Genomic DNA, 22,589 nt, shown 5'->3' with positions numbered 1-22,589 from the left:
TCAAAAGGCACCCCTGCACCCGGCGCCCTGCGGCCCCCTGTGCCCAATCCCGGGGTACCCACCTAACCTACAACTACCCAACTTACCCCTCGAAGTGGTGGTGGCACCGGAAACATCCTCGTCCCCGAGCCTGCAGCCTTTTTCCAAACCGGAACATTCCCATTGACTCCCATTGAGCGCCCGAAGGCTCAAAAGCACCCTGCACCCAGCCGCCCGAGTGGCCCTGGCAGTGCACTCTCTACACTAACTTACTTCCCCACTTGCCCTGAGTAAGTGACCAGGAGCCCAGCTCCCACAGACGCGTGGCTTGCCAGACAGCAGCCACCAACCAAGGCCCCCCTATCCCTCATAGGATAACATTGGGCCTAACTCACTCTGCACCCGGCCGTCCTGAAACCGCTGAGGGTGAACCAACTGTACCTACCTGACACTGGGGGACCCCTGAGTCTATGCCCGGAATTTCAACTCTGCCAGTCGAGTACTTACCCTTAAACCGCTAACTTCATTTTCCTCATAGGGTAACATTGACTGGCTTTTTCTTGAAAAATCTTCTAAGTGTGAACTTTTCAAAACTGCAAATATTCACTAAAAATCAGCCAAGTGACAAAAACGAATTTACTCACCTGCTCTTAGGTGAGCTCCCAGTGCTGGATCTTGGTGCCCAGCCCTGACTCTGAAAAGTGTTCACAACTATACTTACTTCTAACTCATTTTTCTCCCATAGGAAACCATTGTCTGCTTTTCTGTGAAATTTCTTCTAAGTGTCTACTTTTGCAAATTTGAAATATTCTTTTAAAATCGTACCATTTCTGCAAACGAAATTACTTACCTGCTTTTGATAAGGACCCCAGTCCTGGGTCTAGGCACCCAGTCCTGGATTACTAAAGTAACGATAAAGTACTCTACCTGCAATTTGAATTTCTTGCCATAGAGATCCATTGAATGTTTTCTGTGAAATATTTTCTAAGTTCTAACTTTTGAAATAGCTAAATATTATTTAAAAATCATTACAGTTATTAAGTCGACTTTCATCACTTGATTCTGAATACTGACCCCAGGCTGGTTCTAGGATCCAGACCTGGAATTCCAAAAGTAATCTAAAAAGTAATTTATCACAAATAACCTGAATTTACCATTGAGCTCAATGCATTGTATGTTTAGGAAATCGGATTGTTTATTGCAACCAACTGTGACTGTTTACACAAATTTATTGCTTGAAACAAAAGTATTTATATTCAACCTCTCATTCTGAGAAAGTATATTTTTACCCCCTTTGTGGTTCTAAAAATAAAACAAGCATATATTTTATATATACAAATCATTGGCCTAGAGTTCAGTTATTGAGTGTGTGAAACCATTTGCTGACTGAGTGGGTACAATAAATGCTTTACACTGTCCTCTGGTACTGCCTTACTGCTCGACCAAGCTACCACTTTTTGAGAGTAAGGTCATACCTCACTTTGACCTCTATCAGCCTCTGGGGGACTGTGGACTCTGTACACCCTGTACCTATTAGGGAACAGTATATACAGAGCCACTTTCTCACACCTTGCATACCTCTGTCACAGTGAGAAAGTGGCTCTGTATATACTGTTCCCAAATAGGTACAGGGTGAAGAGCCCACAGTCCCCCAGGGTTGACAGAGGTTAAAGTTAGATATAACCTTACTCTCGAAAGTGGTAGCTTGGTCGAGCAGTAAGGCAGTATCAGAGGACAGTGTAAAGCATTTGTTGTACACACTCAGTCAGCAAATGGTCTCACACACTCAATAACTGAACTCTAGGCCAATGGTTTATATATAAAAAAACATATATGCATGTTTTATTTTAGAACCAACAATTGGATTTAAAATATACTTTCTCAGAATGAGATGCTTTATATACATACTTTTGCAATATGCAATTGACTTTTGTAAACAGTTACAAGCGGTTGGAATAGGCAACTATTTTAAACAACAATGCATTAAGCTCAATGGAAATTTCAAGTTATTTGCAAAAGATTACTTTTAGGACTACTTTTGGAGTTCCAGGACTGGATCCTAGATTCAGTCCTGGGTCAGTACTTAGAATCAAGTGATGAAAGTCGACTTTATTACTGTGATGATTTTTAAACAGTATTTCACTATTTTAAAAGTTGACACTTAAAAATATTTCAAAGAAAACAGTCAATGATTCCCTATGGAAGAAAACTCAAGTTGCAGGTACAGTATGTTCTCGTTACTTTTGCAATCCAGTACTGGGTGCCTAGACTCAGTACTGGGACCTTTATCCAAAAACAGGTAAGTAATTACGTTTTCAGATATTATACGACTTTTAAAGAATATTTAAAGATTGCAGAATTGGACTCTTAGAAGAAATTTCACAGAAAAACAGTCAATCATTTCCAATGGGAGAAAATTGGGTTACGGGTAAGTACAGCACCGGGAGCTCACCTAAGAGCAGGTGAGTATTTTCGTTTTTGTCACTCGGCTGATTTTTGGTGAATATTTTAAGCTTTGAAAAGTCCACACTTACAAGAAATTTCAGGAAAAAGCCAGTCAATGTTACCCTATGAGGAAAATAGTTATCGGTTTAAGGGTAAGTACTCGACTGGCAGAGTTGAGGTTCTTGGCATAGACTCAGGGGTCCCCCAGGGTCAGGTAGGTACAGTTGGTTCACCCTCAGCGACTCTAGGGCGGCCGGGTGCAGAGAGAGTTAGGCCCAATGTTATCCTATGAGGGATAGGGGGGGCCTTGGTTGGTGGCTGCTGACTAGCAAGCCACGCGGCTGTGGGAGCTGGGCTCCTGGTCACTTACTCAGGGCAAGTGGGGAAGTAGGTAGGTGTAGAGGTTGCAATGCCTGGGCCACTCGGGCGGCTGGGTGCAGGGTGCTTTTGAGCCTTCGGGCGCTCAATTGATTTCAATGGGAAATCTTTGGTTTGGAAAAAGACTGCAAGCTCGGGGACGAGGATTCTTCAGGTGCCACTACCACTTCGAGAGGTAAGTTGGGTAGTTGGAGGATAGATAGGTACCCCGGGATTGGCACAGGGGGCCGAGGGGCGCCGCGTGCAGGGGTGCCTTTTGTTGTCGGGAAATCTTACCCTCTGTTGATCGCGGTAGGGGGGGCACCTTGTTCTGAGGCTGCAGGCTTCTTCAGGAGTGTCGAGGGAGGTCCTTGGGTGCCGGACTCTGGGTCACAGTCGCCGTGGGGTCGTCCTCGTGGTCTTTGTTCACTCCGGCACTGGCCAGGCTTGGCTGTGCAGAGTGTGCTGGGTTCGCGGTTCCGGGCTGCTGCCAGGGATTAGAGGTAGGTTTTGAGTAGAGCCTCTACTCATGGGAGTCCCAGGGGCTTAGAGCCAAAAGGTAGCCAGGTCCTCCGGGGTTTGTGAGGTTGCTGGCCACAAGAGACGCCGGGTTGGAGCAGGAGCAGGTTCGAGGGTCTACAGGCCGGTAGGGCTGGGGCCAAAGCACTTGGTGTCTTACTCTTCTTAGCAGCTGCAGGGCAGGTCTTCTTTCTTCTTGCTCTTTGTATTTTGGCATCTGGAATCTGTGGAAGGAAGGTTCAGGGTGCCCCTAAATACTAGATTTAGGGGTGTTCCAGGTAGGTGAAGGGCAGGGACCAATGGGTCCCTGTCTTGGGGTGGGTACACCCCCTATCCTGCCTCTCTCCTGTGGGAGGGGGGCAGTAGCCTAGTCCTGATAGGGCAGGGCTTCCCATCTTCAAGATGGCGAGAGCCCGGAGATGTGCTTCACCTCGCCTCCCCCACCTGAAGGGTGGGGTTGGCAGGCTGGCACATCCCCTGTCCTTATTTGGGGTTTCCGGCCAAGCTTCTCGCCAGAGTGCGAGGTTGCAGTGGCCTGGGGAAGCTCACAGAGGCGGCATGCCTTTGAAGCTTCCCCCTGCCCATCCTGGGGGAGGAGATTTAGCACCTCGCCCAGGATGTGCATTGTTGCAGGCCCAGGAGAGCAGGGGCTCTCCCACCCAGGGGTCCAGCAACATGTCTGCTGTGTGGCAGCCTAGGCAGCCTCAGAGCAGACGTGGATTGTAGGTTAGGTTTAAGGGGGCATCTCTAAGATGCCCTCGGGGATGCTTGGTACATTAAATCCCACACTGGCATCAGTGTGGGTTTAATGTGCTGAGAAGTTTGATACCAAACTTCTCAGTCTTCAGTGTTGCCATCATGGTGCTGTGGAGTTCGTGTTTGACGAGCTCTCAGCACCATGTACTCTTAAATGGCAGCACTGCACTTACAGTGCTCAGGAATGGACCTGGGTACTGTAGGGGCACAGGGCTCCTGCTCCTGTGCCCACACCATTGGCATAAGGCACCCAGCTAGAGGGGTGGCTGATGTATGCCATGGCAGTGTAGGTTATGGGCATGGCACACAGGGATGTGTGCCATGTCGACTTTGTTTTGTCTTGCACCCAGACACTCAGCCTACAAAGGCAGTGTGTGTGTGTGTGTAAGGGTACAGGGCCCCTAAGGGTGGCACAATGAGTGCTGCAGCCCTTAAGGGCCTTTCCCGGTCACAAGGCCCTGGGTACCTAGGGTACCATTTACCAGGGGCTGACATGTGGCCAGGGTTTGCCAATTTGGGTTTGGTTTGTTTTAGGGATGGAACATAGGCCCTGGGCACCTGACTGGCAGGAGTCCAGGGCACACTCAAAGTAAATTCAGCAAAAAGTAGGGGCATACCATGCAAGAAAGATGTCACTTTCTCACATCTGGCGTTTACTTTAAAATTCCCATTGAGCTCAATGTTATAATTGTGTTTACCTTGTGTTGCCTATTACAACTAACTATTGCATTTAAAAGTCTATTGCTTATTGAAAGTGTTTAACTAAAGCATCTCATTCTGAGAAAGTATTTTGATACCCACTTGTGGTTCTAAAATAAAACTATATATTTGTATATACAAAAAATTTGGCCTAGAGTTCAGTTCTTGAGTGTGTGAGACCATTTGCTGACTGAGTGTGTACAACAAATGCTTTACACTGTCCTGTGATACTGCCTTACTGCTCGACCAAGCTACCACTTTAGAGAGTAAGTTTATATCCTAACTTAAACCTCTGCCAAACCTCGGGGGACTGTGGACTCTCTGCACACTGAACCTTACTTTGGTGCAGTATATACAGAGCCACTTTCTTACAGTACCGTGTTGGGGGCAACTGTGAGAGGTTGACTAAGTCAGAAGGAGAGGCAGAAGAGACCGCCCAAGGCCCGGTGATAGGGGCCTAAGTGCATTACGCATTATTCCATTTTCTGCAGAACGGAGTACCCCACTGTTGTAATACCCATTGCATTATCGCTGCATAACGAACTTTCTGATTAGTGTACGACGCACGGCATTTTATCTGCATAAAGAACTACCCGTTTGGTGTATTAAGCATTGCCTTATTTTTGCATAACGACATATCTGGTGATTGTATTTCCATTGCATTATTGACCTTGCGAAGTGCCCGATTGTTGCGTTACGCATTGCATTCTTTTTATTGCAGAGTGTCCGATTGCTATGTTAAGCATTACAATATTTTTATATTGTAAAAGTGCCTGATTCGAACTGTACGACATATTGGGAGTACAGGAGAATGCTTAGAAGTGCTCATTAATACCGCCAGAACTTAGAAGGACTGGCTGGCATAACAACCGGCCAGGAGAAATATTACACAACCTCCTATGTTGGTCTTATATCGTGAGGTCTTATCGTATATCTTTTTACATAAAGTTTATACTCGTTTTTATAAAACTCGTGTGGAGTTGATTTGTGGTGTCATCATTGGATTATTGTGAGCGTGGTTGCAAATACTTTACACATGTGCCTTGAAGATAAGCCTGACTGCTCGTGCCAAGCGGGGCAGCTTTGAGGAACTGCACTTTTCTCTTTAGCAAGGAACACATTCACACACAAGCTGGTTCCCTTCTGTGCAAATGTTTGTTTTTAAATTTATTTGTTCCCTTTATGGTTGGAATCTGATGTGACAGCAGGGCACTTTAGTCTAGTTAACAAGGTGGTGGTATGGGTCACTGTTTGACCCGGGATCCCTGGTTGGCTGCACATGCACTGTAGCTCTAGGCTGGCTTGGTAGCACTTTTTGGAGCCCTCACAAAATGTCTCGCCAGATCAGCGCATGCGCTGGGTCAGGCGAGACCTAAAAAGCATTGTACTGTACTGTATTTTAAGTGAGGGGTTTTTAAGCAGGTTTCTATTATCCTTTTTCAAATTGCTGTATATTTATAGAGGATTACAGATGATGTATTTCTTTCTTATGCACTTCTACAGCCTTTAGTCTCTGTGCTGAACAAAGATTTAAAGAAAGGATGTCCTCACACGGCTCGGCGCTGGGTTAAAAAAGTCTCAGTAGTTATGGGGTTAAGGAACAGTTCCAAAATCCAATAAGGCCATATGAAAGATGTTGAATTAAATGAGCAAATGCTTTGGTACTGACAATTCCTTCTGTATCTCCTAAAATGAGGAAATAACCCTATCCCATACTGACTGACCCACAGTCTTAAAGTACGAACCTTGCCAGCAGTGTGTGTATCCAGAGTGGACAAATGATAAGATGGGATGCATAGTCCAAATAGTCTGCCATATTTTGGGATAGTCCAAAAGATTTAAATCTAGTATGTTTGAAATAGGCTTCATTCACCTGCCCTTTCAAGGGCACAGAGGCCAAAATCTTCATAAGGGAAGAAAACCATAAGGGGCAATATGTGCCATTCTTTGAACAGCCAATAATCTAAAAATAAAAGCAGAAATATAGTACGCCCAAAGTGATGGAAGCAACCTTCCACGCTTGCTGAGGGGAAGTTGTAAAAAACAAATTACACAGTAAGGTTTTTGTATATGCCAGATAAACCATTGTCAGCTTGATTCCACGTTTTTAGGTCTAAGGCTGGCGTTGGAGCGCACATGCGCTCCTCGCCTCGAGACTTATAGTAAACACCTTAGTTTGGGAGAAGGGGACTCGAGGCGCGCCCCTCATTTTCATTGGGTAGCGTCTGCGTTTATGTTAAACGCTGGCTTCCCATTGAAAAAGAGGGTTTTAAGTTGCTTCCCGTTGGCTTTTTTGGGCAGCCCACTTGGACACATGGCCCCATAAAGACAAGAGATCCTCTTTCGCTTTTGGGACCGCGCCGCCCAGTTAAAGATGTGCCCATAGATGTAACAATGCTAGGCTAATGGTTTGTGTGTAAGTGATGAAGTTCGATACATTTGTAGCCGGACATTTTGTAAGTACATTATCAAAACAGAGTATGAACCAAAATTTGATTAAAATATCTATGAGCGCTTTAGGAATCCAAACGGATCCCTAAAAATAAACTCCCCGCAATATTCAGACACCTTGCCTCGCCACAATAGCATGTCTCCTTTGTTTTCAGCAGCAGTCCCGTAGGAAGTGGTTGGGAGAGTTTGCGCCCCCAACGTCTAAGTCTCTGAACGCCCATAAGCCAACGTCTCCTGAGCCGACATATTTGCTTGATAAATGTGGAGACTTCAGCAGCGTGCTTTTTTTGGCGGGAACACCTGCTGGGTGCAAGAATGTGGTGCCTTTCACCCGTTCTTGGAATTTCATGTGACCACCTTTGTCACTTGTGTTACATGAATGATTTATAGAACATCTGCCAGGAAAGAAAACTAATAGTGCGCACAAATGTTGAGTCATAATTTCGGCTGCTTCATCTGCACTTCACAAATGTATTCGCGCACTCCCTCTGAAGTTTTTTTTCTTTCCTTTTCTATTACTGTGAGGAAGTGCCATCTTTCTTGCATGGTATGCCCCCACTTTTTGCTGAATTGCTGAATGTACTTTGAGTGTGCCCTGGACACCTGCCAATCAGGTGCCCAGGGCCTATGTTCCTTCCCTAAAACCTAAAACCCAAATTGGCAAACCCTGGCCACGTCAGCCCCTGGTAAATGGTGCCTAGGGTCACCTGCTAGGGGATGTGCCAGCCCTGCCAACCCCACCCCTCAGGTGGGGGAGACGAGGTGAAGCACATTCCCGGGCACTCGTCATCCTAAAGATGGGGAGCACTACCCAATCAGGACTAGGCCACTGCCCCCTCCCACAGGAGAGTGGCACGATAGGGGGGTGTACCCACCCCAGGACAGGGACCCAGTGGTCCCTGCCCCTTACCTACCTGTAACGCCCCTAAATTTAGTATTTAGGGGCACCCTTAACCTTCCTTCCTTAGATTCCAGATTCTAAAACAGCAAAGAAGATCAAGAAGAAAGAAGACCTGCTGAGCAGCTGCTAAGAAGAAGAAGACACCAAAGGCTTTGGCCCCAGCCCTACCGGCCTGTCGACCCTCGAACCTGCTCCTGCTAAATCCCGGCACCTCCTGTGGCCAGCAACCTCACAAACCCCAGAGGACCTGGCTACCTTGTGACTGAGCAGCTGGGACTCCCACGAGCAGTGGCTCTGCTCAAAGCAAGTATCTAAACCCTGGCACCAGCCCGGAACCGCGAACCCTGCACACGCCAAACCTGGCCGGTGCTGGAGTGGACAAAGACCCCGAGGACGTCCCCCTGGCGACTGTGTCCCCGAATCCGGCACCCAAGGACCCACCTCGACGCTCCCGACGCCTGCAGCCTCAGAACCAGGGACCCCCTACCGCGATCAACAGAGGGTAAGATTTCCCGACACCAAAAGGCACCCCTGCACCCGGCGGCCTGCGGCCTCCTGTTCCCGACTCCTGGGTACCTACCTATCCTCCAACTACCCAACTTACCTCTCGAAGTGGTGGGCACACCTGAAGAATCTTCGTCCCCGAGCTTGCAGACTTTGTTCGTCCTTGAGCATTTCCATTGCAATCCATTGAGCACTCGAAGGCTCAAAAGCACCCTGCACCCAGCCGCCCGAGTGGCCCTGGCAGTGAAACCTCTACTCCTACCTACTTCCCCATTTGCCCTGAGCAAGTAACCAGGAGCCCAGCTCCCACAGCCACGTGGCCTGCTAGTCAGCAGCCACCAACCAAGGTCCCCCTGCCTCCCATAGGATTTGCACCTGGCTGCCCCTGTGCCGCTGAGAGTGTAACAACTGTACTTATCTGACCCTGGGAGACCCCTGAGTCTATGCCCAGAACCTTAACTCTGCCAGTCGAGTACTTACCCAAAAGCCGATAACTCACTTTTCTTCGATAGGGTAACATTGACTGGTTTCTCTAGAAATTTCTTCTAAGTGTGGAGTTTCGAAACTTTAAAATATTCACCTAAAATCAACTGAGTAACGAAAACGGAAATACTCACCTGCTATTAGGAGAGATCCCAGTGCTGGATCTTGTTGCCCAGCACTGACCCTGAAAAGAACTTACGACCGTACTTACCACAAACTCAATTTTCTCCCATAGGAAACCATTGACTGTTTTTCTGTGAAATTTCTTCTGTCGATTTTTGCAAACTACAAATATTCTTTAAAAATCGTACCAACTGTGAAAACGTAATTACTTACCTGTTTTCTATAGATGTCCCAGTACTGAGCCTAGGAGCACAGCACTGGATTACAAAAGTAACGAGAACGTACTTTACCCGTAACTTGAATTTTCTTCCATAGGAAACCATTGCCTGTTTTTCTGTGATATTTCTTCCAAGAGTCGATTTTGCAAACTTATAAATATTCCTTAAAAATCGCTTGTATAACTTAAACGCAGTTTCTCAACTGCTTACAGGTGGTACACTAGTGCTGGATCCAGGATCCAACACGGACCTAGAAAAAGTAACCATAACCCCACTTACCTGCTAAATGAATTTCCTTCCATAGGTTAACATTGGTAACTTGATTAGAAAAAGTTTCTAAGTGTCAACTTTTAGAATAGCAAAATATTGCTTAAAAATCACAACGGTAACTAAAAGGTATTTACTCATTTGTTTCCAATTACTGTCCCAGGACTGAATCTAGGATCCAGTCCTGGAGTTAGAAAAGTAATCCTGAAAGTAATCAATTGCATATAACTTAAAATTCCCAATGTGTTTGAAATTGTGTTGCCTATTGCAACAAACTAACTATTGCATTTCAAGTCAATTGCCTCTTGCAAAGTATTTAACTAAAGCATCTCATTCTGAGAAAGTATATTTTGATACCTATTGTTGGTTCTAAACTAAAACCATATATTTTTATACACAAACCATTGGCCTAGAGTTCAGTTATTGAGTGTGTGAGACCATTTGCTGGCCGAGTGTGTGCAACAAATGCTTTACACGGTCCTCTGAAACTGCCTTACTGCTCGACCAAGCTACCACTTTAGAGAGTAAGGTTATATCTAACTTTAGCCTCTGCCAAACCTCTGGGGACTGTGGACTCTGTACACACTGTACCTATTTGGGAACAGTGTATACAAAGCCACTTTGCTACAATTTCGGGGAAGCGTTCCAGCGCCGTGACCTCCGTGTGTATTTTTTTTACCATGCAGTTCATGGTGGTTTCAAGACACACACCCTCAGGTTTTTTGGAGTGTGTTTTTGTAATGCACTTTATTTTTGTTTTTATTTTGATGGAGTCCTTGAAAAACCAAACAATGTAAACTTCTGCCCGAGCTGTCATTCTATGTCCCGTTGGCATTGTGCAGTTTCTCTGAAAGTGCTCCCGCTGTGATTGTAAGCACTTAAGCCACAAAAAAAAATGGCTGCTGTACTTGCAGCAAATATTAAGTTTAGAGGGCAGGCTGTCTTGGACGTGCCTTTGCACCCCAACAGTTTGGCACCAAACATTAAATCAGTCTTACTACGGGTGATCATCAAATCAAAAGGATACACGGCGGTGCCATGTTGTCGGGACTCCAAACTGTGACCTTGGCTATTGGTACAAGTAAACGCGCCAAAAATGTAAGAACTTTTGGACGATGAGTGTAATTTACAAATATGACATCATGTCTGCCTGAGTCTCAGGCACTCTTTTCCTTTCTCTTTCTCCTCCTTTTCTCACTCTTTCAAGCTCCTCATACCTTTTCTATTGTGCTCTTTTTCTCCATGTGATCCACTCCTTTCTCTTTCTACTTCTATTCCTTCTTCCCTACACCCCTCTTCACCACTTATTTACCTCTTTTCTTCCTGTCTTTTTCCCCTCTTCTACTGTCCTCCTGTCCATCCCTTTCTCTCTACTCACATATGTTTGTTAGCCTCCCTCCCGTCTACCAATCTCTTGGTTCCTCATTCTCCACTCCATCACTCCCTACCCGCACATATATATACATATATATATATATATACATATACAAGATCGTTTTCACGATCGAAACGCGTCCGGGGCGGACACTTGTCTGCACACTCTTTTACTTTGGTGACTTACAAAGAAGCTGCAACCTGTTTCCGTGGATGCTAATTATTTAAAACTTTAAAGACTATGGTGGACCGTACCTGCTGATCTCTGGATCAATATCCAGCATCTCAGGTTTTTTGACATTATATATATATATATACACACATATATATATATATATATATACATATATGTGTGTATGTGGATATATTTACATACATAAACATATATACACATCTGCATATCTATATAAATACAAATATAAATGCATGCATACACAAATATGCATACATATGCATGTTATGTAGTTTGAAAAACACTAATAAAAGCAAAGCTAAAAAGCCACCTAATTACAAACAGAATTGCTTTAACTTAAACGAGGAAGAGACCTATTGCATTTTCAATGTTTGTTAAAGAATGCTTTTGAAAGGTAGAGTGGGGTGGACCTAAAAAGATAAAGATACAGAGAAAGACTAATCACCTAAATGAGGTTACATCTGCCAATTAGGTCCAAATGTAGTCTATCCCATTTTCAGAATGCTGAGAGTTTTCATATTGTGCTAGCAGTATTTATAGAAAAGTATAGAAAAGGGGATATTTATGTGGTGTGGTTGTGACACCTCACTATACAAGGTCTGTCTTGATCAGTTCATGATCGGTTTCTTAGATAAAACCTTAGTTCAGTCATGGGTATGCGTCGCACAGAGCAGTAAGGTCAAATCAAAGGAACAACATTTAAAAGTACATAAAAAGTAAATAGATAAGAAAAAACTCAAAAATAAGACACCATTATGAAAATAGCTTGTATTTTTTATCTTTAAAACAGACACCAAAACAACAAACAGCTATTGAGAAAAACCAGAGATATGATTTTCTTAAGTTAAGTACAATAAAATGTAATCGGCTTAGCGGTTATTGAAACAGGCCAGAATGACTAGAAAATATTCTCTTAGATGGGCCACGAATTGAGGGCCACTCACAGGTCCTGGGAGACAGTTAACTGATGAGTCCAACAGTCAGTGCACTTTTCTCCTTTACCACGGTCCAGCAAAGAAGTGGCCATGATGCTGAGAATACAGGATGCTGAAGAGATGTGGGGAGAATCCCAGGTGCCACTCTTGAATCCACAAATCTTAGAGATAGTCTCTGGCCTTGGGACTCGATCTCCCACTGGTTAACTGGTGTCTCAGTTGCAGCAGTCTCAGCAGTTCTTTACAGGTAAACAAATCATCATCCAGGGAGCCAGGGTCCACTGGCTATTGGTCCCAGGTACTTGGTCGTCAAGCAGGCACTTCAGCAGTCCGGCATTTCTCTGCAGCTAGATTATCGAGGGATCAGGTGCAGTCCAGTTTTTGGTGCAGCCTATCTTTGCTGGGTCAAGTTGCAGCAGGGAAGTCCTTCTGTCTTACTTCCAGCCCAGTATGATCGGAGGACAGAGGTACATGGGAGCCATGTATGTCCTCTTCGTGTTTCTGGGCAGAGAGAACTTACTAGCCAATGGGGCAACAGTTACCATGGGGAAACTATTCCTACTTTAGATCGCTCCTTGGGGATTGGTCTACAAACAATCCCAGAGTACCATTCTTTGCCTGAATCCAAGATGGCTCAGATAGTCTTCCCATGCAAGGAACTCTGGGCAAACCCCTAAGGTGTACCCAGTATAATGAGCCACTCCTGGAAAATTGGTTTTACAACACGTTTTCCCCCTCTGGAGGAGATACCAGAGGCAGTATGGATGGGAGCAACTTCTGGGCATACCAGTCGCATTTAGAACCAAGCCATACCTGGCTGATGAGCCCCAACTAGGGTGAAACTGGTACTGGGTTGTTCAATCTAAGAGAGGATCTGGTCTGGCATTTCAAGTTGGAATGTTCCTGTTGGGGTAGGGTCAAGACTTACTTGTATATATCCAAACTTGGGTAACATGGTGTGTAAAATAGGGATGGCCCGATTAATTACAAACTGCTGAGATTAATTCAGTTATCAAATCCATCACTTTAATGCATATTTGTGTTTGAAAAGCTGAATATATGCACTATCATCCCAGTTTCCTCCCTGAAAGCCAAACACTCATGCAGTTCTCAACCTTCTTAGCGGTCATCTTCATATTCATTTTGCAGTTTCCCACTCAACTTTGGGTAGCATGCACTATCTACAGCAGGCATGTGGAGTGGGATGGAATGTCATTCAAACAACTGTTAATCATAACCATTTACTTTAATATTTTGAGAAGGGCCTCCTGTTTTTAAAGAGGAAAGGTTTTTAAAGCTTGACAGTTACTTAAATTCTTCCCGATGGAATTGAAGTAAGTCTTAAATAGTGGATAAGGAAGGAACGTCAGACATCTTGCCTACTTTCGCTCCCTAGCAAAGAGGGCTCACATTCTGTACTGAGCTGGAGGCCTGGAAAGATGCAAAAAAAGAAGAAAAAAACAAGCCCAAAAGGACTCAGTATCCACTTTACCACGTAGAAGCATCTGCTCAGGGTTAAGGATTAACACATTGGTATGAATAAGTTCGGTTCCCTTCGGATCTCATAGCAGTTTGTCATTAGACCCACCGGCTAAGTGCTTGCATAAGCCTTTCATCCGTTAACTGTGCCATTTATTCAATGCACTCCTGACATTTCTTGTTCTTGACGAATTAGTCAGTGGGTTGCTATAGATGAGCAGCGACAGTATTCTGGTTTGCTACTTATCAGATATAGACTGCTTCAGACTAAGCCCGAAGTGGTAGTTAAATTGCATGCTTTGGGTAAATCTGATGAAAAAAAGCCTCCAATGATTCTTTTGATTCGGGAGCACATTATTACCCAATGCAAGCTGTGAAGTGGGTGGGAAACAATTTGTCGAAGTGGTATCCTATGCTGTTTGGTGGGGGTTGGCAAGTTGCCATTTGAGTGCTGCCATGACTTAAAACGGTAGATTTTTGTTCTTTTTTTCTCCAGAGTTTAAACAAGCCCAGATTTTTGGTGAAACTGGTCAGACAGCACGGACTCAGCAGAGTATCCTACACAGATGACACCCTGCTAATCCTTTTCCTCACCAATGACCCCGTAACCACCGGACTAAACTTCCAGGAAGGAATGAAGGACGTCGTATCCTGTCTGAAGCTCAACTCTGAGAAGACAGAGGTCCTCGGACCCTCCACCTTCACATGGGACAAAACCTGGTGGACCACCGCCATCGGCAGCCCGCCCACCCCCACGGACCATGCCCGAAACCTCAGCATCATACACGACACCTCCCTCTCCATGACCAGACAGGTCAATACTGTCGCCTCCAGCTGCTTCAACACCCTCCGCATCCTCCGAAAGACCTTCAAATGGATCCCACCCCCTGAATAAAGGAAGACAGTCACCCACGCACTCATAACCAGCGACTGGACTACGGTAACGCTCTCTACGCCAGGATCAAAAAGTCTTTTCTCCACAAACTCCATACAGAACACCGCAGCAAGACTCGTCCTCAGTATCCCTCGACACGAGCAAATCACCCAACACCTGCGCAACCTCCACTGGCTCCCCGTAGAGAAGAGTCACTTTCAAGATACTCCCCCACAACATCGGACCCCAATACGCCAATGAGAGGATCTCCTTCCACGTAACCAAGAGTAACCTCGGATCCACCGCCCTCGCAGAAACCCAGCGCATCCGCAAAGCCAGGACAGGTGGAAGAGCCTTCTCCTACATCGAGGCCAAGACCTGGAACGAGCTCCCGATCGACATCCTGAACATCCTCAGGAAGACACTCAAGACCTGGCTGCTAAACTGCCCCCCCCCCCCGCGCCTTGTAACCCTCACGGTGAGTAGCACGCTTACAATTCCCCTGACTGATTAAACTCAGCAGCCAGACTCATCCCCAAACTCCCACACAAAAATCAAATCACACTCCACTGGATCCTGATGCATAAACGTGCTCATTTCAAACTGCTCAAACCCACATTTAAAGCAGTAAACAATTTAGGCTCCACCTAACTGAGCAGATGCATTTTCTTCCACCAACCACAAAGACAACTCTGCTCTGGAGGATTTCTACTCGCACACATCCCACACATAACAGAACCAAGTCAGGAGGACGGGCATTCTCTTAAATCGCTCCTAATGAGTGGAATGATCTCCCACTCCAAATCAGACCCACCTCCTCTCTTTTATAATTCCACCAGAAACTTAAGAACTTACTTTTGAATGAACCAACCTATCACATGCAGGGCTAGGCACAAACACCTGCTCAGCACCAGGATACCCTTGCGGTTTACAAATACACAACATACTCACCATTTGACTTTGCATGTATGCGCGTTCCACTCAATGATGTGTTTGTCGTCTGAACAACTGTACAAGCAACCATTGTCCCGGTGCCATCGTATACAGTTTACTTTACTTTCATGACCACTTACCTAAGGGAGATACAAAATAGCCACATGGTTACTAGACACCTTACACAGTCTTATTAGACACATTACACTGTTTTTCCTCCAGAATGTTAATTTTTAATGCAAAAAGTTAACTCGTGTCCTGAGAGTTTTAAACCTGTGCTATAAAGAGGATCCTGTAGAACCACAAACTGTTCTGTTAATGTCACTGAAAACGGCATTGCAAAGCAAATTCTTTACTTTAAAAAATGTATTGGTACAGACGTAGCAAAAAAGAAAAAAACATGTTGACTAGAATTGCTTTTGTTCTGAAGCAGACAATCTACATATTTAACACAATGCTTCAGGTTTCTCTTTCGACAAGAGTAGTTTCACCTTTTGTCTTTTGACGTAGTGTTCATTTCACAATGCGAACGAGAAAATAAGAGCGCTCAGATAATTCCTGCCACCTAAAATCCCCAGTTTTACCCCAATAATGTCAGGGAATAAAGAGCAAAAAGCAGCTAAAGTGCAGAATGGATGTAAAGTGTTGGGATGAAAATGCTGTGTCTGGCTTTGTGAGGCTGTGCTTCTCTAACCTTGTAAGTTATCTTACCAGCCGTGAGCCCAACAATTTGAGCCAGCTGGCGGCTCTCCCATTTTGGCTCATGAAAAATTGGATCAGGACTTTGATGCTATTGGAACACTCAAAGACGTACCCTTTTTTGCGAGAGTGGCACCTGCCCAGGTCATGAGAGAGTACTGGCAATGTGCATTCTAGACAGGCTTTTTTTTATCTGTATCCCTGGGAATAAACATCCCATTAGCGCCCGTGTGTAAAATTCTGATACCGCTGGGATATACAGTGTGCATGTGCTCACAGTCGAGCACATCAGTCATTGGACAGGTGTACACTGTGCAAGATGATAGTCAACTTTCTGAATCCTGGCCTTTTGAACTTGCTGCTATCACATATATACATGACTCCTATTACCCACCCCAAAATCTGCATACGTCTGGGTGCTTGAGAAAGGTAGCTAGTTTCCTCCCTTTTACTGTTCATCACTGTCTTTCCACGATGAGATGAAATCATGCCAAGAACATTTCAACATCTACCCTATCCTAAACCATTTTCCAGAGAGAGAGGCAGGGTGTAATGCCTACTCTATAGCACATCACACTGGGCACAGTTTGTCAGGATTAGAGATGTCCTAAGATATTCAAATGTGCAAGCCCAGTGATTGACCAGACCTGGGAAAAGGGAGAGTTATTTTTCTCCTCAGTCAGTACTTAGTTCAATGAATTCACCACCTATCAGAGCCTGTATACCCGTACAGGGGAAAAGGAGTGAAAAAACAGGAGCGGAACTGCCACTCTCCCTACAACCCTGACCCAAGCTGAGGAAGCCTGTAAAGTCGCTTTGCTGCAGGGCATGTAGAGAGAGATAGAAGTGAAATTTCCCTGCCACTGAAAAATCTTTCAAAAGCAAGGGGAACCCAGAGAAAAACAAGCAAATATAAATAAAGCCTCCATTTATTGGCTAAATCACAATAGTATGTGTCCCTGAAAATTAAAAGAGTGGATATATTGTGTGGAAAGAAAAGGTTGCAAACCAAAATCCCAAGTCCAATGATGAGACCACCCTCAGGAAGCATGCTTCTTCACTGAGCCCCTCCAGATACATACATGGAAAATGCTGGGGTGGGATAGAACCATCAGATGGAAGCAGACTGAAAGACCTGCATAGCACTGGATAGGCATGTGGGGGGGGGGGTATCCGGTAGCATTCGAATAGTTCAAGTGAAAGGATTATCAAAAGAGCGTATATGTATAATTTGGAACAAAGCGTACAACACAAATTGAGCATACAATACGGACCATGCCAAGTTTAATGATAATCGTGAGCATTTTTATTGGGGCAGTTTTATCAAAAGATGACAACTTCACTTTTTATTGACTATGCATATAACATTGCCATCTTTCAATAAAAAGGCCTGGGCATATGAGCAATTCTTCATGGATTAAATAATTTTTTCTGAGTTCTTCAGAGTCTGTATCCTTCATGGATTCACATGCTTGAGTAATTACATTTTGTACCCCACAGGTTTCGTGCACGTTGGTCCGGGACCATTCTCTTTGACTACTCTTGCACAGTTCCACTAGTGGCTATTTTGCAATTTTACAGCACAACCACCCTAGCTTACTTCTTCCACACAATGAGCAGGACCAAATCGGTGTTTACCCTTTACACATTTGGAGTTTGGTAATTTCACATTCACATAATCGTTCAGCTCCAACACCACACTCTTAGTTCCCTTAATGACATCGAACCTTTCTTTACTTCTTGTTTGACTGGCCTTAATTCAACTTCTAGCCAGCTCAATATCATGTGCCTTGACTCCACTGGATTTGACTTTGGGTAGATTGTTCAACGAGGCGGTCTTCAACAATTCCTGAGAACCCCTGCCTATCAACGTAGCAAAAGGTGCAATACCATTCACACTAGGAGGAGTATTACGATATGACAAAAGCATGGTACGCACAGCATCCCCTACACCAACACCTTTAAGTACAGCTTCTCTCACAGTCAGAAATCATCCTATTAGGCCTTTCAACTCGACCATTTCCTTGGGGGATGGTAAAGACTGCACCCCTTGTGATTGATCCCAGCTCCTTTAAAAACGTCTACCATCTCTAACAAAACAAACTGCACCGTGTTGTCCAATAACAGTACTGAAGGAAATCCTACTACCGCAAAAACATCCGTGAGGAAAGTTATAACACTTGCGTTAGGTTCACAAATTAAGGCAAGTAAGCCATTTAGATAAATGATTGATCAAAACAATTGCAAATCTCTGAGCAGGTGGGAGAATCTGAAAAGGTCCAAGGACATCTGTACTCTACCACACCTTCTGAGGATCTTTGCATAGATTGTCCAACACATTTTTCAAATTGTCCCTCACACTCAATGGTGGCACCTCAATTTATGTTTCACTGGGACACACCCATCTTTCAAATCCCTTCAACATTCCAGACAGTTCAAATAGGTCATGTCTCTAAAGTAGAGTGTGAATGTTTTCTATATGCCCATTCAATTGACTGTGCTTAATAGTCAATACCTGATGTACCACACCCGGTTTAGGAACAATACCTAAACAGACTTAGTGGTGCCACCCAAGAATAGCAGGTCCATTTTGTGAGGCATATACTTTACCCTGGGCCTCCAGACCTTTGAAACCAATAACAGTCTTGAAGAAACCTACTTAGTCAATCTTTGCACCATCATACCTTTGTGGACGCATGTGGTGGCAATAAAGTTTCCGCAACATTGCACTTAAGAACAGCATCTTTTGATAGGATAGTGATCTTAGATCCAGAAAGGTATCATTAACTTACCCACTCTAAAGATCTCTATGGGATCCTTGGACATAGGCAAGTCATTCTCATGAATTCTAATAGAATTTACTGAATCATTGATATCACGGTTACTGTTTTCAGCTTCTTGTGCTGAATGTACTAATATCTTTAGCAACAACCTGCCCCTGCATTCTTATACAAAGCAACAAATTATTCCTTTCATCAGAAAGATTCTGGTCAAAGTCTTCTGTTACAAAGTTCACTTTCCCTCTTTTTGCTTGGCACATCCTGCTAAAACGTCACACTTACTACACTCCTTGGTAAGCCGGACATTGCTTGAAAGAAGCTATATGGAAATTGGACCCATGTTGAAAACATATGACGCCAGAAGATGAAGGTCTCCTTTTTTTCACAACTGTAGTTCTATTCGCCATCTTGTTCATATAAGACGTGTTCCCTTTACCTAACAAAACTGTCCGATTTATTTAGTTCTTTAGCTGAATCTGTCTAATCTTGAATAGCATTAGCTATTTCTACAGCTTCGTCTAAAGGAGGATTTCTACACGTAAGTAACCTCTCTTGAACTTTCCTATTAAAACACCTAGCAACTAGTTGGTCTCTGATAAATTGATTTTTTGGTTTTTTTTTTAAACAAACTTTATTGCAAGTTTATTACAATAAGATAGTAAACATCTCAATGACTACTAAAAGTTGGGCCGTGCCTAAATAAACCACCCCCTCTAGGGCCCCTGTCCAGTTTCCCCGACCCAATTCCACAATATCGATATCTCTCTACCATCCCCATCATAAGACAGGGTCTTTCCTTGGACCCCCCCATGCCTCTATCCCATCCTACCCCAGCGATATCAAAGCCCCCTGGAAAGGTCTCTGATCAATTGAACTGTGAAATTTCCAAATTCACACTTAGCCGCTGGTACACGAAGAGAAGCGGCATACATGTCAATGGATTCAGTGCCGGTTTGTTCCATGGGAAAACAAGCATTGGCATAGCCAATAGGTCTTGCCCATGGGACCTTATAAATGTCTAGACCTGCAGCACATTATCTAGTGTGCTGCAACCGCATTTGTGATCTGGCAATATCAGGTGCGCAGAAGGATGGAAAGGCCAGTTTCAGCCAAGTGCCACCTGTGACTCACATGATGCCAATGCGGTGACAGACCAGGGGATGGTTCCCTTTCAGTTTCGAACACCAACACATCGAGCAGGAAAGCATGGTCATAGCATGTAGCAGGAGAGGACGGGTCAACACACAATCACGCAGGGTAGCTGCAAGAGGCTCAAAGGTGACTAGATGATTTCAGCAGAGAAAGGAGGTACATCGGGCCAGAATACCTTTAAAACAACCTCCTTCCTTTTACAAATACATCCCAGTTTCCACATTCATGAAATATTACGTGTGACTCACTTAATGATGCATCGACCATCCTAGTTAAGCTTGCCCTCACTAGTCTGTAGTTCCAGGGCATGGCATAAAAAGTCCAGGGCTTGAAAACAGAGCCCGATAACGACCCGTTTCAGTGCTCAGTACCGGCAGGACACGGCCCGCTTAAAGCCCTGGTAGGGAACATCTTGCTTTTAAAAGATAAACATTGTGGCACCATGTGGTACAATCAGCTTTCGCTAAATAGAACTACACATGCCACTGCTCTCAGCAAGTGCAGCACCTGCACATAGCCAACTACTTCCCGAATTCAGCTTTCTTCTTATGCGCCAGTCTTGTAATCTTGTAAACCTAATCATTATTTTGGTTTCGAGCTCCAGCCATTGTTAATGTGATTTATTCTGCAGTGCAGGCCTTTGCACCCAGTGAGTTTTCCCTTCAATTATCATAGAAAACCTACAGCGAGCTCAGTCACGTAGCGTTTTAATGACTGCAACCAAGGCTTGCGCAGTTCATAATGTGTCTAGTGCAGTTCAATCCCCAAGCTCGCCGTTCAGGTACGCGGCCAATCCTCTTGTAAGCCTGAAACTGATACTGGGCATGCGCCACAGCCGCGCGCCTGTGCGTTCCTATTAATCCCTGTAACATGGTGTTTACAAACGTTCGGCGCATAAAGAACCCCAGAAATAAAACCTATTTTTACAGCGCAAGTGGTACTTCTTTGACCGAGCTGAAAGATACCAAACAATTATCTTAGCCCAGTTGTTCCAGAAAACCGCAAATATCTTTCAATTATTTTGTCACAGCTAAGACAAGAGAAATAAGCCCACACAAAACAACAAGCGTGGCTGCTAAAGTGAAAATGACCGCACTGTATCATTAGTAACACGATCCATGACGCGACCAGGACTGCAGCTGCACCCTGCGCGCCGCTGCTCGCTCCCGAGAGCAAAACGCCAAGGGAGTGAACATTTGAAGAAGAGGTGGGACATGCACCCGCCTTTGGCCATTTGCATGCTTTCATTATTGAAAGACACACAAAGGCCAATCGAATGTGTGGGAGGAGTCAGACCCACACGGAGAAGTTTTGAGCGCTTACAATAAGCCTCCCATAGAGCAGCGCATGCGCTTTGTGCTAGGCTTGACCTAAAAATGTGCCTCCTGGCAGTTTAGAAAAATACTTTTCTAATCTCTTGACCTCCTTATACTCATCTAGTGCTTCAACATGCTCTGGTGTTTAAATGGGTAGATCAACAAATCTCTCAACCTTCCAAACCCAACGAGTCTTCCAGCATCCATCTTCTCTCAGGTTTAAATTAAATTGCGCTGTAGAAATGCATTGAATGCTTGAAACCACTCAGGAACGGTGGGCTCCCGTGGAGATTATAAAAATGGTGGAGAAGGGTTAATGACCTGCATAGTGACACCAAATACTTTGACGCCCCAGAGATTAAAATGCAAATGGTGTGCTTGAAACCGCAACGTGCCACAGCAACAAGCTGAACAAGTAGTCAGCAGTAATTATGTTCACTTATACTTTAACAGGTAACATGTACCAAAACAGTTTTAGGTGTGTCTCACCATCGAACACACAACAAATTGGTGTAACAGGCGGAGAGTATTGAATAATCTCCAGCAAAGCCCTCAATAATGGATTGCTTGTAGAATACTAAATGCCGGTCACCTCAACAGAGTAACATGTAGGTTTGCCTGTCACCACAAATTAGATATTTAACAGGCATCACCACTGTTTCTATAGTGTTCTTCAAGTGATAGCAATACGATAACTTGGCTGAAGTACAAAGCAAAACATTTTAAAAAGCCATGCTGCTTTGTTTGTCCCATCACTGCCCACGTAGGCTCAGTTTCCAGCTCATCGCCAATATTACAAGGGGACAAATTCCACCGCAGACTTGAGCATGAAGACGATTTATTCCAAGTAAATCCAATACTTTGAGGGCAGCACCTCACAGGCACTTCCAACCATCGCCTCACCACTCAACATTCCAACCAAATGTTCGAGTAGTGATGCAGGGTAGAGCTGTCCCAAGCTGGATCGACCGCATGCACATCCCCCAACATCACAAACAAGCTTTATACAGAATTTAACAGGACAGCAACAGTTAAAGGAGGTCCTAATATCAGTAGTGCATGGGTCATGGTGGGCCCGCCAGGATGATGCAAGCATCCGCTTGATCTTGGAAACGGTCCATGGAATAAGGTGCAATAGCGTAAAGGAATAAT

General features: G+C 44.6%; 1 protein-coding gene across 1 annotated transcript in view; it reads right to left on the bottom strand.

The window, feature by feature from the left end:
• Nucleotides 1–22,589, bottom strand: part of WDR43 (WD repeat domain 43) — a 366,881-nt gene that overhangs the window by 296,941 nt on the left and 47,351 nt on the right. The window contains exon 3 of the mRNA XM_085610376.1: nucleotides 15,509–15,630. Within this exon, the coding sequence (XP_085466502.1) occupies nucleotides 15,509–15,630 (122 nt within the window). The remainder of the gene's footprint in view (nucleotides 1–15,508; nucleotides 15,631–22,589) is intronic.

Source organism: Triturus cristatus, chromosome 6 (assembly GCF_964204655.1).
Source record: "Triturus cristatus chromosome 6, aTriCri1.1, whole genome shotgun sequence".
Lineage (NCBI taxonomy): Eukaryota > Metazoa > Chordata > Amphibia > Caudata > Salamandridae > Triturus > Triturus cristatus.
The sequence above is the reverse complement of the archived record's forward strand: the minus strand, read 5'-3'. Positions and strand labels throughout refer to the sequence as shown.